This window comes from Triturus cristatus, chromosome 4_1 (assembly GCF_964204655.1).
Source record: "Triturus cristatus chromosome 4_1, aTriCri1.1, whole genome shotgun sequence".
In the NCBI taxonomy this organism is placed as follows: Eukaryota; Metazoa; Chordata; class Amphibia; order Caudata; family Salamandridae; genus Triturus; species Triturus cristatus.
In genome coordinates this window covers 653,864,781-653,881,087 of record NC_140585.1, presented here as the reverse complement: position 1 = coordinate 653,881,087, position 16,307 = coordinate 653,864,781, and the positions used below count along the sequence as shown (strand labels likewise).

General features: G+C 41.8%; 1 protein-coding gene across 3 annotated transcripts in view; it reads right to left on the bottom strand.

Annotated features, from left to right (window-relative positions):
- ADAMTS20 (ADAM metallopeptidase with thrombospondin type 1 motif 20) overlaps positions 1–16,307 on the bottom strand; it is a 1,386,529-nt gene that overhangs the window by 179,569 nt on the left and 1,190,653 nt on the right. For all 3 annotated transcript variants that reach the window (XM_085653052.1, XM_085653051.1, XM_085653053.1), the window contains one exon: positions 2,225–2,425. In XM_085653052.1, coding sequence (XP_085509178.1) covers positions 2,225–2,425 — 201 coding nt within the window. The remainder of the gene's footprint in view (positions 1–2,224; positions 2,426–16,307) is intronic.

Below are 16,307 nucleotides of genomic sequence, written 5' to 3'. Positions count from 1 at the left end.
TTAACCTTTGTTTTCTTCATTGAATATACTTTATATATATAAATAAAAATATATATTTATATATATATATATATATTTATAAATATTTCAGTGACAATGTAATATATATACACATATATTCTACTTCCTCTATTGTCTTGTGAGTGATGACATTTTTCTTGATCACATTTGCACATCCTCACTTCAAAGCCATGGTTCTGTCCTTTCGTATTTAATTCTGTGCTTTTATAGCTCCTTTTATTCTTATTTTCTTTGTTTTGTTAGTGTGTAGTGCAAATCCCCAAACAGTATCATCTTGGAATGGCACAATACATAGTGTAATACTGTTTTACCCTTCTGTGATCGGGAGCCCTCCATGACTGCAGGTTACAGCTCCGCTACGGTCCCCTAGGGGTCTGGGTTGTCATTGGGAAGTGTTCTGGTGGCTGTGCTGGGCACTATCCCTGATGACTCCAGGATGAGTCATAAGGCTGTCAGGCACCAGAAGGGATTGCTCAACCCGGAAGGAAAGGAGCTGATTGAAGTACAGAGTATGAAGAGCAGCGAAGACGGTGAAATCCAGACTTGTGAGGAGAAGACCAGCAGAGAAGAAACCAGAAGGGGAAGCCGGAACAAGCCGGTGAGGGACTCGAAGACGAGGAGGCCGGAGGAGAGGGTGTACTAGCGACCGCTCTGTAGAGCGGTGCCTTTAATACGGGTGCAGCCTGCTAGATGCGCACAAATGACACTACACGCACTCTGAGTACTGTGTCGGCCGAAGGTCACATGCGACCTGGGGCCCGTTTATTTATCCCCTCGGACCGAGCCCGGTCACGAGGGGTGGTGCTCAGTATACATTGTCTTGTAGAGGCAGGATGGTTCTCTACATCCCCCCTTTCCTTTAGATAGAAATTGCCAGGAAATGTGAAGGGGAGCACAAGATAATTAGGAGCATGTTAAAAACGCAATAGTTCGGAACACTTAACATCTTTTCACCTATTTTCTTTCCATTTATTTATCTCCTCTATCATTGTCCTTTCCCGCTGTAGGAAACGGCAGTCCCTATGGGCTCCACCAATATTTTCCTTTTCTTCCAGCTAAGTTACCCTACGAACTAAACGCAGGAGAAAAAACACTTGATACTCAGTCTGTACTCCTGGTGAGGTCTGAAACACTCACGGTGAAGGTAATCTGGAGTAGACAGAGCCTGATTTCTAAAACTCTCTCCATATCTATTTTCCCTGATGGTAATGCTCAGAGGCAAAGAAAGAGAAGAAGGAATAGTCCCTCCCCCCGTTTTCAGAAGGAGACGGAATTCATTGTGCGGATCAAGTGAGGGCGACTCAGAGGATATAAAAATGTATTGATTATTTATATCACAAGACTATATATCTTTTGATCAGGTCTGTCTGCATCAATAAATGACATTGAAAGAATGCCACTGGTCTGGGCTTTTCCATGAACCCCATGACACCTTCTAAATTGGAGAACACTTTGTTTGAAATTGAAGCCAAACAAAACTACACTATGTACAAGACCATTGCAGGATGGTCGGCCCCTGATATACTTATTTCCATTCTTTATCGCAGGCATATCTCTGCCACGTTTAAGCGGTGGCACAGGGTTTCTATTATTTTATTATTTTAATATATCATGTATATGCTTTTTGAGTTTGTGTCTGTGATTCAATGCTCATTGGTAAGCACATGAATTTCAAACTGAGTCAGTAGGTGGATGAATGGGTGCATACATTTAAGTTAGAGTGACAGATTACATGTATGAATTATTGAGACCTAAACTCACCAATAGTGAAGGGCCGCTTTCAGTTATAAGTTAAATCTATTGGAGGTTCCAATGTTTTTTTCAGTTGTTTTGACTGTGAAAGTTTGCTGGGGTGGCAGGTATTGCATGTAATGCTTCCCTGGATATGTAGGCCCCCATTTTTAACTACTTCATTTAGTGTCACATTCATGCTTCTGGAAACTCCCAAAAATGTCAGTGTCTTTTTCTCTTTTGAAAGGTAACCTTTCGTGACCAGAACCTTCAAAACCTGTATTGTGTCAACTGACGACATAAAATATACAATTTGGATTCAGTGATAAGTGGGAAACAATTCAGTGATATACAACTGTTAAACGCAAACATACAGTATTATATATTTAGGTAGACTCCTAGCTATTCTTGCAAAGTCCTAACAAAACTCTGATTCATGATGACAGAGTAGAATTTACACATGGTTACTAACCTCGCTCCATTTGCCAACTTTCCAAGTTGCTGTGTGCATACAGTCCTTGTTTTTGCATTTACGCATATATGCAAGAGGACGAACGGGACATGTTTTGTAAAATACTGGCCGAAGTCCTTTATTGTAATGGTTTCGATTAGGCATCACATCCAAGCAATGAGTTACTTTTCTTTGTAAACTAGAGCTGCAGCGAGCTGAACACTGAAAAGGAATCCAAAGACACGAATGTGAATAAGGGTAGTACCGCAACCGCTGTGGCCAGCAATACTTAAAAAGCATCTACCTGTGTAATGTTTATGAAGTTCATTTTCTTGCTCAGTACTATTTGGATTAAAATTTAGCCTAATAGAAAAGTGCTACATGTGATGTTAAATAGTAGTCATAATAATAATCACCACTATTAGCAATCATAATAAGGGCAATAAGAAATATGATAGTACTACTGGCAATACATCCATACTGTTAATAACGTTAAAAGCAATTCTAACAGTAAAACAAATAAGACAGCAACATTAAATATATAAATATCTTACTGACCTGAGAAAATAATGCGTCCTGTCACACCGATTCAATTCCAGAATGAGCTGACAGAAAAGAAACAATTGGGACCATACATACTAAGCTTAATGATTCTGATCATTTCTCACTGTTCGGGTTTAATTTCTAGTGCTGGGGATATGGTTAGTCACCTTTATTTATAACTACTTTTTTTTTTTTTAACTTTATTTTTAACTTTTTTTTTTAACAATACAACCTCACAGTAAGTCTTATAATCCATTTTACTTAATCTAAAAAAACAATATGGAGCAAATCATACATTCAGATCCATTGAGAGCAATACACACAGGAGGGTATAGCGGGCACATTGCAAACTTATTTGGAACAGGTATTCTGAGGCCCTGCTCCGTCCTCTGAAGCGCCGGTTGAGCACTCTGCTGTCATTCCCACTACCGCGGCTGGGAGATCTGGATGCTCGGGTCTTGGATGCAGTCCTCACATTGGAGGAGGTTTGTACGGTTTTAGGACAATTACTGGGGGCAAGGTGCTGGGTTGTTATGGAATCTCTGTCAGGTTGTACCAGACCTATTAATTGGTGCATACACAGCATCTATTAGGGTTTTGCTTCCAGCGTCTATGAGAGAGGGTTCCATTACAATGCTGCAGAAGCCCGGAGGGGACCTGTCAGATCCCTCAGTGTATAGGCCAGTCACGATGATCAATACAGACACCAAGATACTTTGTAAAGTGATTGCCCACTGCTCTGCCCCAGTCATTACCCGACTGATATATGATATATAACTGATATATGCAGACCAATGCAGATTCATGCCTGGCCACAGTACCTCAATGAACCTGCGGAGCCTGATGCATGTGCTACCTGAGATGGAGGGTACCGTTGAAGAACCGGCTGTGGTGTCACTAGACATAGCTAAAGCATTTGAAATACTTAAGCGGCAATATCTCACATGAATGTTGGAAGCTACTGGGTTCCAAGCTCACTTTTGTTCCTGGATATGTCTATTGTGTATAAAGCCCACTGTTTGGGTAAGGGTGGGAAGGAGGTATTCTACACTGTGGGAGATGGGGAGGGGCATGCACCAGGGATGTCCCCTATCCTCCCTCCTTTTTGCTATAGCACTGGAGCTCTTGCTATTCACATCTGGCAACATATAGCAAAATGGGGGACTTGGGTGGTGGGCGTCAGCCACTTGGTGTTCTTATATGCAGGCGATACTCTTTTTTTACCTCTCATCTCCCCTGCAGTCTCTACCTATCCTGTTACTGTATTTAACTGCTTTTGGGGAACTATAGGGCATCCACCTCAATTATGGTAAGCTCCTCATGTTCCTGCTAGGGTCTCTGCCTGCCCATGGGGAGGGGGATTTGCTGCTGGTGCCCCTTAGATGGAAGTTGGACTCCTTCTGCTCACATACCTCAAAAAGGCAAAAACAATGCAATATAGAGAGGGTCATTGTGGGACTACGCTCGTCGTTGCAATTCTGGACTTCCCTTCTGCTGTCTCTCATGGGCCATGTGGCTGTTGCGAAGATGGTGTTTCTGCCTCGTCACCTCTACATTATCTAGCATTTCCTTGACTTGCTGCCCCGGGTTGTCTTTCGTCTTGACTTCTCTGATCAGGGTGGAGGGGCAAACCAGAGTGGCTAGAGTTCATACGTTGCTAGCATTGGAGGAGGGAGGTCTGGTGGTACCTGGTCTGGAGCAATACTACTTGGCTGCCCAAATACAACATGTGGTCTATAGGTTCGTCAAGGAGGACTTGGGAGAAGTCCTTTCGTTCCTTTGATCAACCTTACTTACTTGGATGAAATATAGTTATGGTTTCTAGATGCTGGAAGAAAGGTCAGCACGTATTTGGCTTCCACAACTTCATTCTGTAAATATCTGGGGCATTCTGCTAAGCAAGTAAGTCTAAACAAGTAAGCCAGTAAGTCTAAACTTGCACCTGTACCTGGACTCTGCCAACTGTGAGTTTACCCTGCCAAGTGGTGCCACCCCAGTCCTGGACCCTTAGAAGTGGGCGTGAGGTGCTCTATCAGCCTCTGTGGATCCAGCGGAACTGACGCATCTCCTCTGCTGCACGGCGCAACCCTTAGCAGTGCCGATGCAATACTGGTTCTGCGTGGATTAGACCCATTGCACAGACACCTATTGCGTCCGCAGCACATCGTAACCACTGCTGAGCGACAAGTTCTCTGCACAGGCACTCGCATCCCTCATTGGTGGCAGCCTCAGCGATGATGTTGGACTCTGTCTCACTGCCTAGCAACTCCTCTGAACCTCTGCATCACCCCGACGGCGTGATGCATCATGGACGTCGAACTTTGCATTGCAATCCATCATTGACGGAATCCTCGATGACGGCGCAGGACTCGCATCGTAGCCTCGCTACAACTCAGGACCAATGCATTGGCATTGCTTCAGCTGGCATTTAAACAGGCACCTGTATATCTCCTAGGTATCTTTCGGCATTGTTTCACTAGAGGAACTGTGTTTTCCTATAATTTGGGTGTGGGAATATTCAAGTGAGACATTTATTAGGGCAACATGGGCATCACTTCAACACATTTTTCTTTTTGTAGAGATTAGTCTAATTATTTCTGGGATTATTCCCATAATCTAAGACTTGGAAATATTTGGATTTTGCTATACAAAAGTACACGGATGATGCAGTACACAAGCCTCCGTAAGTTCAATGATAAAAGTCATGCCTACTACTAGGCATGTCCTCTTGTAGGAAAATGCCTCTTTTTGCATGTTCATGCAGGTCTGTGAACTAATGCTGCTGTTTTTATTTACTCTCTTCACTGAAACTCTGCTAACTCAGTACCAGTGCCTGTGCTGTGACCCCTAAAGCATGTTGAAATATCTATACTTGTATTTGGCATATTTAAATTACCTGTAAGTCCCTAGTATGTGGTACAAAGTGTGCTAAGGGACAGTAAGTTAAATGTGACTAGTGGACTGCAGCACACATTGTCACCACTAGAGTGACAGACCAAAACATGATGGCAGGCATACTACTTCTGTGCAGTTTTTAAAATTCCAAATTTGACCTGCCATAATAGACCTAAACTCTCCTTTTAAATATTAATAAGTAAGTAATAAGTCATCCCTAAGTAGGCCGTAACTCAATAGGGCAGGATGCATGGAATTTAAAAATAAGACTTCCTTAGAGTGAAATTGTCTCGAACGCTATTTTATTATTCTGTGGCAGGGTTAACTGTTTCATAGGAAAGCATTGGGAATAAAGCTTTACAATTAAATAAGGTTACATTTGCTAAGGAAACACCTACAAAATGAATTCTTAGACTTTTAAAATATGTTTTACACTCTATTCATTGGTAAAGTCAGATTTGTACTACATATTTTATAAAAAGGTACTTTCAAAAACCACTTTAAACCTACCTAAAGCTTCTAGAAGTTCATTCAAATGAGCTTCCAACTGTAACCCAGGAGCTGAATAGCCCTTTGATAAGGTGTGAACTTCCTCCCAGAGCTGAGACAAAAGCATTGGGTATAGGGAGATGTTCTGTTGCTCTGAAAGGATGACGATCAAGCCAGTGCCCAGAAACTTAATTGAATTCAAAGTGGCCTATTCCGTCACAGGAAGATGTAGCTAACACCTAGGCTGGCCCCCTCCTTTGTCCCTCTAGTCAACCAGGCATCAATCCTGTAGAACCGATTTTGAGTGACCACTGAGGAAGTGTTGCTCAGTTCCCTGGCCACACTTCTAGGGTGGGCACAGGGGATGAAATGGTATACAATCTTGGTTTTAGGTAAGGAGGGTTAAAGTGAAATTGTTTACAGCAGGGCACACAGGAAGTGCTACAAAATTGGGCATGGTTACCCTGGGAACATTTACCCTATTGGTTAGGCAGGGGCCAGGAGTCACTCACACTCAAATGCCTGTCTCAGGCATAAATGTGACACCTCTGAGCATCCATTTCTGAATACTACTCGTGCTGTGGAAGACAGAGAAACTACTACACCTCCTTTTTAGACCTGTGAGGAAGCCTGAAAGGTTGAACCCACTCAAACCTGCACCCAGCACAAAGAAATGGACTCCAATGGTCCATTGGCTGACCTCCTGCTAATCTACAGGGACATAGCAAGCTACTAGCAGCCCCTTTCCTGAAGAGCCAGGCTGACAAGTTCCAATTGGGAGTGCCTTGCTGGTGGCTTTTGCTGGAGAGTATCTTGACCCCAAGAGTTGTTCCTGAACTCCTGGGACTCTTTAAAGTGTACTCTGCCTAACATCCTAAAACACCTGGGACTAGTAAAGTGGCACTACCCGTGTCCAGTGCCTGTAAATTAATGCTACTATTGGGTCTGTAGTACTGATTGTGCCACTCACTTAAGTAGCAATTAAAACATGTATCAGGCCTACCACTGTAGCCTGTGTGTGCAGTTTTTTTATTTTCCCGTTTGACTTAGCAAAATAAATCTTTTGGTAGGACCAAGCCTAGCCTCTGCAGAACGCAGAAAGGTGCCCCACTCTGGAGGGCCTACAGTGGCAGGTCGAGGCCCAGCCAGCTGGGGATCCCTCTGGTGATCACCTGATCTATTAGAAGAATAGACTCCTGTATAGCGAGCATAAGGTTCCTGAGCCTGGTGCAACCCATGTGTTGGTGGTCCCCCAGTGCTTGAATTGTAATAAAAAATCCTAATTTAGGGTGAAGTCGGATTTTTATATTACAATTTTGAAAATTACGCTTTTAGAACGATGGCATTTTCCTGTCTTGGCCATTTGGTGCCTGCAGCCTGTCTCTGGGTCAAATGACTAGGTGTAGTTGACACACACAGTAGGGAGCGTAGGTGTGCTTGGATGGGTCATCACTGGCAGGATGGGAGGGAGGAGTTGGACACAGCCCCACTTACACGTAAATAGGCTGTGTCCTACCTCCATACAAAGGGTTGAATGCCTTTGTAGTTAGTCTGGAGCCAGGGCAAGGAGGGCAGGGCATCTGGGCACGTTCACATAATGCCTCTAGAAGCTTCTCCCGACTTTAAAGGCACAACTGGGTATAAATACTGCACCTCAGACACCAACTCTTCAGTATTCATCTGGGCCTCTGCCAGGAAGCAGAATTCCCACAGGCCTGTGGTGCTGAAAGACTTGCCACTCTGTTGGATTGCTGCTCTGAAGGACTGCTGTCCTGTTGTTCTCTTGCCTGGGTGAGAAGGACTGGACCTGCATCTCTTGACCCCAGCACCCCAGAGTAACTCCAAGGGCTAGTTGGCTGGCCTGCTTAGCTGATGCCTAAGGGACACAACGGGCTTCCAACAAACTTCAACAAACTTGCACCTGTACCTGGACTCTGCCAACTGTGAGTTTACCCTGCCAAGTGGTGCCACCCCAGTCCTGGACCCTTAGAAGTGGGTGTGAGGTGCTCTACCAGCCTCAGTGGATCTAGCGGAACTGACGCATCTCCTCTGCTGCACGGCGCAACCCTTAGCAGTGCCGATGCATCACTGGTTCTGCGTGGATTAGACCCATTGCAAAGACACCTATTGCCTCCGCAGCACATCGTAACCACTGCTGAGCGACAAGTTCTCTGCACAGGCACTCGCATCCCTCATTGGAGGCAGCCTCAGCCATGATGTTGGACTCTGCCTCACTGCCGAGCAACTCCTCTGAACCTCTGCATCGCCCCGACGGCGTGATGCATCATTGACGTTGAACGTTGCATTGCAATCCATCATTGACGGGATCCTCGATGACGGCGCAGGACTCACATCGTAGTCTCGCTACAACTCAGGACCGATGCATCGGCATTGCTTCAGCTGCATGACGTATCTTCGCACACTCTGCAAACCAGTATTTAAGGTACTTTGTTTAGTCTGACTGTTCTGTGTCAAGATACTAGAGGGTTGAGCACAGGTTAATGAAGGGTTGGCTTGTGCCTCACCCTCACAAGGATTGCTTTTGCTGCTTGACCAGGACTCACAACCCAGTCAACCCAAACCCAGTTTCTCGCAGTTACAAAATAAAACTATAAAAAGTCAAAATTCCTAGGTAAACAAGAGGAATACTAAAATAATTTTTAATACTAACATTGGGTCACCAAAAGCAAGTAAAGAGAAAGCTGAGAATCAGCCAAATTCTTAGACAATTATTTCTCAAATTATAGAATCTGATGAAAAAAGAATCTTCAAAATGGTGGAATGTGATTACTTTGAGACAATATTGACAGGTAGAAAGGATACCGAGGGGTCTTTGGGTCAATAGTTTTTCTGCAGTAGAGGATATCAAGGAGGAACAGGATGAAATATGGGAACATAGCCATAGAGAAGCTTCTCAAACACTGAAAAAAAACCACACAGAACAAACGGAGCACAGGATGATCGAGCTACAAGTAGAAATTGATAAAATCAAGGCACAGATTGCTGATTTAAAATGAAGAGGGAACAAGGAAAAACTGTGGAATAACGGAAGACATCCTCTTAAATTGTCAAGATGAAATTAAGACTGAGAAAGCGAACACATTTAGATGTGACGAAAGAGATTAAAGAGTGGGGTGAGTCTACTCATGTGCACAGAGATTTTATCAAACATCCAGAAAACCAATTCAGACAAAAGTTGGTTCTGTAACTCTGAGTGAATCAGAAATTAGTAAACCTGATATTAACATATAAGTGAAGAGAGTGAAAAATCTTTCATGACATCAGGCTCTACTTTTTTAGCAGAGCTAAAGCAGATGAAAAGAAGGGGAAAGGAAAGAGGCTGCAACAGAAATGGGTGAAGAGAGCAAAACAGAAGGTGTAAAAATGATATCAAAGATGAGACAAATGAGCACAGATCCGATAAGACAGTAGATAATTCCTCTTTGCAGACACTAACTTCAGAACAAATAGCAGTCTTCAATAAAGGCTTGTCATTTTGTCCTAGTCAGCTTTTGGATAAATTGATGAGAAAATTTGACATACTGGAATTCACACGGAAATTGAAACTTTAAAACATGTTTACTAATTACATTCACAAATATTCTAGTACTCTCCAGGAAGAACAGATCCCAGAGCTTATGATCCAAGATCTTGTTTTGTTCAACCACTGGGAAGTATAGGAATCTACAAATACTGCATGTAATTCTTCTTTAATCTAAATTGAAAGAGAAGCCTTGATTATCAGCTGTCTTGAAACCACACAATATTATTGATGTTTTTTTTAAAGCTGTACTTAACGACATTGAAAATTTAACTTTGTCACATAAGAGAAAAAACTGAATAAAGAAGAAATGGAAGCTTTAAAGGAGTTGAGCTTGAATAAGGATATCATTATCAGGAAAGCAGATAATGGAGCCAATACTGTGGTGATGGAGTTTTAGGATTATAATGTGGAAGCACTAAAGCAGTTACAAGTATACATACTGATTATCAGGCAGTATCTAGACATGTGAATACCAATACTTAGAGTGTACTATTAAGCTCATTAAAGAGATACAATGATAAACATCTATTGGATGATGACGAATACAAATATTTATGTGTTCTAACCCTAAGATTTCAATCATGTATTTTTTTACCAAACGTTACAGAATATATATATATATATATATATATATATATATATATATATATATATATATATATATATATATATATATATATATATATATATATATATATATATATCAAAGCTACCTGTTGCCCCCTAGGCAAGGCATCACTCGAGCAGCAGTCATCGCGGGTACAGCACATCCCCGCACGCCGAGAACTCTCTCCGGCACTCATGTCTTTGATGTTCAGCCTGACGCGTTTCTGAGCCTTCGCTCTCATCAGAGGCTCGACTTGAGGTGAGTATTTGGACACTCCTACTTGGCAAATTAATGGCCCTCCAATGGGCGATTCGGGTGTGACTCGCACTGCCTGATGGAATTCGTAGTTCGTGTCTTTGCTTGTGCTCACTACTGTTGTAGATGTGTGGCCCTCGGATGGGCCTCGAGGTGCGAGGTGTGCCTTCATCCCTCAACTGCTCCTTCACATAGAGAGCTCGGCATGATTCCGAGCTCGTGACCCCCATTTTCTTATATATATATCAAAATGTGTCCGTACCTGATCTTTGTACATTAATAATACTAAGTATCTACTTCAGAAAATGTAAAATACTACATGGAATACACACTACAGTTCAAATAGTTATTACATTTTGATGATTACACAAGCATTGATTTGTAGTTAATGAGATTGATATATTGTAACTAATTAAATTAATTTTGAGAATACCAAATTGCATTCTCGATTTCCCTTTGTGCTTCTTGAGGGACTTTTAGAATAGTTACATGTGTAATGATTACCCCTTTTTCCTTTTCATATATTCCTTTACAGCAGCATAAAATGATAAAACTTTACACACTTTGTTGAACCATGGGGAAAAGGGTATCGCTATACTGATCCATAAAGCACTCCCACTAAGAATAATAAACACCTGGATGGATGAGGATAGCAGAGATGACTTTGCCAAAAATAAAAACATGAGAAAATGTTCATCGGAGGCTCAATATATGCCCCAGTCAGAAATAAGACAGACTTTTAAACCTCCCTATCAGGTTGCTACATACTTTTGTGGAATCAAAATATAGTTCTGGGTGGTGACTGGAACATAGTAATAGATTCAATTTAGATCGCTCAGGTAAACCTGACACCAACCACAATCATGATTTAAATAAAGAGTCAGCACCAAACTAGAGACAGGAAAGTTGTATCCATGGTCTATGCTGCCTACATGTTTGGCCTAATTAAATGAAAGACATAGGTTATTGTCTGAATAGATTCTCCTTTTTAACTGTTTTTAAGAATTGAGTATAATTATTGATGTACTATATGTATTTGTTTTTTATGAATACAATTTTGGAATATAATTTGATTTAAATCATTGATAAGTTTATAAGTGCCTTAATTCTCAAATATCGAGAACACGTGTGTAAGAGAGGTGTGTGAGTAGTGTGGTTGAGCTCATTGACATCCCATCCAAAGGGAACCTTGTTTTTTGAACTTGATAGTTTTGGGTGCTCCATCCCTTTGGATTTATGAGCCCCCTCTCCTTGTTATTCAAACCAACCACAATCATGACAGAGCTATAATTCATAATATAATGTATGATCATGCACTAACTGAACCTTGAAGATTACTGCAACCACATGGCAGAGATAACCCTTTTACTTCATGAGTGCATGCCACTAGAGTTGGATAGACTTCTTTCAACTATCTTTGGTTCTCTCTAGGAGACTCTTATCACCCACAATCCTACCTAGTCCAATATCAGACCATGATCTTATTTATGTACAGCTTGACCTCATTCTACTTCAAAAACCCATAGGTCTATGGTGCATGAATGTAGAGAGATATAGAGATGCACGAGAAAAAGAAAAACAACATTAATTTTTCACATCATATAGGGAAAATAACATCGGTACAGTTACATCAGCACATATTCTACGGGCAGTGGGGAAAGCATGCCTCAGAGTGTATTTAATGTGAGAAAAAGCATTGCCTAAGCTCCAAATCAATACGGAAAAAAGAACTGAGACATGTCCACTTTGAATATAATGCTTACCCTCCACACATGTACCACTAAGATCAATGACCGAAGCCAAATATTATCTGAAAATATTTTATAGTTCCAAAGCTGAAACAGCCTTACTTAGGATAAAACAATGTCATACTGAGAGAGTCGAAAAGGCAGGGTGTTATTAACGGTACAATTTAAAAAAGTTAAATTGTCAAGCGCCACACCCACAATAAGAAACAATAATAGGCTGCTGACTAATCCAATTGACATAATGGAGGATTTTATGTCCAATTACTGGACGTTATACAGATTGTAATCCTTCCAATTTTTTTCAACCAATGGACGGTAGCTGTTCCTAAAGAAAAGGTGAGGGGGGAACTCTGCAACCTACTCTGGTTGGAAGGTGGTGTCTTCAAGAAGAAGAATCAGTGGGTTCAAAATAAACATGGGGGAATTCCTCCTTTTAAAATTGGAGCCCTCCCACACCCATACGGGTGTGGTGCTTCATCATCGGGCCTTGCTCCTCGTGGGGGTGGCAATGCAGTCCCCCACGGGCCCCGCGAGAGGGTTCTTTATCGGAGATCTTTTGTAGGAGGTGCCACGGTTGTGCATGTGGGTGTGGGGGCTTCGTGAAGGTGTGTGTGATACTAAAATTGTCTAACCAGAACCACAATACAAGTTTATTCAAGGGTCCGGGAGACAAATTAAAATATAAAGGACTGGAGCAAATCCTAAACAACAAATATATAGGGGGGGATAAGTATGCTCCCATTGCTCTCAGTCAGTGAAAATCGTGTGTTGATGCAGTGAGGTCAACATGTTTCGCGCATGTAACGGGTCCCTAATGGATCCTCTGTGCGCTTCGTCAGAACCGTGAATAAAAAGTGTTGGTAAACCTGTGGGAGTCCGCGGAAGATACCCTGTACTACCACCATAGCTCCATTAAGGCCAACATGCGTCTTAGTGCTCAGAAATACATATTGTTCGTATTCTAGTGATCCCAACCCCTCCGTCAGTAAACGTTGGCCTCGCCGGAGAGTGCTGCGGGATAGGAGACCAAAGTGCGTCCCCTTCTAGAGAAAGCCTGTATACCTGCCCTTCTGATCAGGTAATCCTTCCAAGACAGAACCAGAAAAGACATTTTTATGCAAAATCGCACACTGCCATATCTTACGGATGTTCACAGGGACATCTTAGGTGCAATGGGTATTGAAGAGATAGTCTCGGGAAAGGTGCCAGGAGAAGAATGACTCTCAATAGAATTTTATACATTTAAAAAACCCAGTATAGTCACACTACGGTATAAAATGTTTAAAGAAGCATCTGTTTTGGTATCTTCCTAATGACTATAACAGAGCCAAGTTATAATTGACCACTTAAAATGTGCTAACTACAGGCCCATTTCTCTTATTAACTCTGATATGACTATCCTAGCTAATAGGCTACACTAGCTAATAGGCCGAAAAAGGTAATTCACCAAAGCATCCATGCAGCACATGTGGGGTTCGCTCTCAGCTGCTCAGAGAGCCAGGTGGGGCGGAAGGTCATTCACTCACCTGGCACCCAAACTGTGGAACAGTATGGATCCAGAACTCCGACTAATTGAAAACAAAGTGTCCTTCAGAAAAATACTCAAAACATGGCTCTTCCCCTAAACTCATGTGCTGACATATGCCTGTCCTGTTTCATCTCAGCGCTGAGATGCCCAAGGGTAGTCACGTGCTCTACAAATCCCCTAAACCTAAACCTCTTTTACTAACCACTTCTGGCTCCTTTTTCACCTTATCTAGAAAATGAGGAAAAATACAGATGAAAAATTAGAGGTGCCATCAGACGAGGGCAAAGCATTTGATAACACTATGGCTAGGATGGACGACCTGTTCACTGATAAAGTCAAACTTCTGAATCATAACCAGATGGGTGCAGTAAATTGCGGTGGATTTGAGTCCTCATACGTCAGTGTTCAATGGTATTTTTAATAGTAATTGAATCATTGGCATAATTATACATACACAGGCTGTGCACATGGTAACGGGGCATAGGGAGAGAACAAGGCAATGTATTATGCTGATATTCTTATGATGACTACCAATCCTTCAATGTCTATTCTGGTGATGATTTCATTAATTGATACATTTTCCACACTTTCATGGTGGAAAATTAATTGAACCAAATGTGAAACATTTCCCATGCCCTTGCGTTTCCCTTAATGTATATATTTCCTACGTTTAATGACCTATTTAATATGATGCCATTGAAAATACCATGCGCTTCTAGTCAGTCATTAACAAAAAAGATCATGATGTTTGTATGGGGTACTTGGCCAGGACAATGCCATCATAAATTATTTGAAGAGACCAGGGCATTCTGAGCAGGGATTTACAAACTAAATGATAAAATAGTGCAATTTGAGGAGGTACATTTCTAAAGAGGTGACAATATACTTTAAAAGAATAATAAGCAGTGGTTTTAGGTTGAATCCCTAGTTAGGATACTTGTGAAGCAATTAAGAGATTTTGCAATATGATTCATTTGTTGTAAAACTATATTTAAACCTGGAAGACACATGTATAAATACAGATTAGAGGAGCAGCGAGGAAAGGGATTTGAAGAAGGGGTTGAGGAATGACGGAGAATGTTAAACATTGAGGGCCTGATTCACAAACGGCCTCCACAGTTGCAGCGGAGGCCTCTTAGTTGCAGCGTAGGCCTCACAGTTGTGGCAGGGGTCCCGCACTCACAGCGGGACCTCTGCAACTGTAAACTGCTGTACGAGGGTCCCGCCACAAGTGCAGGACCTGTGCCATTACTGTGAAGCCTCCACCGCGACTGCAGAGTCCATTTGTGAATCAAGCCATGAGACTTGAGAACTGATAGCGCTGACATAGCGGACTGCAATATGTAAATATTGCTGACAATGATAATAGTGTACTACAATGTAAGTCAGGATACCTTTTGTTTCTTGAAAACATTAATAGATAATTATGATCAAAATGAAGGGCTTAGGGTACAGCAAAAAGTCAGGATGCAAACAAATCATGAAAGGACCGGAATAAGAGAGACAAAGTCAGAATGCCATCATCTCTTGAAAAACAGAAAAGGCTAGATAGAGGTTGTGATGTCATGGAGTGGATTGCTAAGCGTTGGCTGCCTAATAAATTAAGGCCACCAGCTTCATCATAAAAGATGATGAAGATGTATACTTGATGAAGGCAAAGCATAATGTGTTGATTGATTCTCAACACTTGACAACTACCAGTGTGACTTATTTGACCCTACAGTTTCAGAACAGACCCACGGTTGCAATTGCTTCAGTGGGATTAAAAAGGCACATCGCTTTAACAGAACAAATGTTTACTATAGCATGATTGATGGGCTCAGCCAGCACACAGCAGAGGTGGAATAACCTATGGTCTAATACAAATTTAAACAAGCATTTGCAATGCAATAGGTCTCGCATTTGTGAGAGTTAGAGCTATTGGCGTTGTAAATGATAATATTTTACCCATGTGCTTTGGTTTGGAGTGTAGCGGATGTAGGTGGTGTGGAGTGGAATTGTGTGGGTTGAATTGGTATTCTTAGTTGTGGAATTATATGAGGTAGAATTGTGTGGTATGGAGTGGATTAGTGTAGTGGAATTATGTGGTATGGTGTGCAGTGTTTTTTTGTGGATAGTAAAGATGTGGTGTTGAGTGCACTGGAATTATGTGGAGTGGCATTGTGCATTATGGAGCGTAATTATTTGGAATGGTATTTTGTGTTTGGGAGTGGTATGTAGAGGAGTTTAATTATGTGGTGTGCTGTTGTTTTTTGTGGCATGATGTGGAATTCTGTGGTATGGATTGAATGTATGTGGTGTGTTGTGTAATTGTGTTGAGTTGAATGATGTGGTTTGCTGTTGAATTATGTGGTGTGGAATGGAAATGTGAAGAGTTGAATTGTGTGGTGTGGAAGTGTGTAGCATTGAGTAAAATTATGCTGATTGTATAGGGAAGAGAAGGGGGATGGAGCACGTAGTGGTGAGGAAATAAGCGCTAGACATGAGAGGGAAAA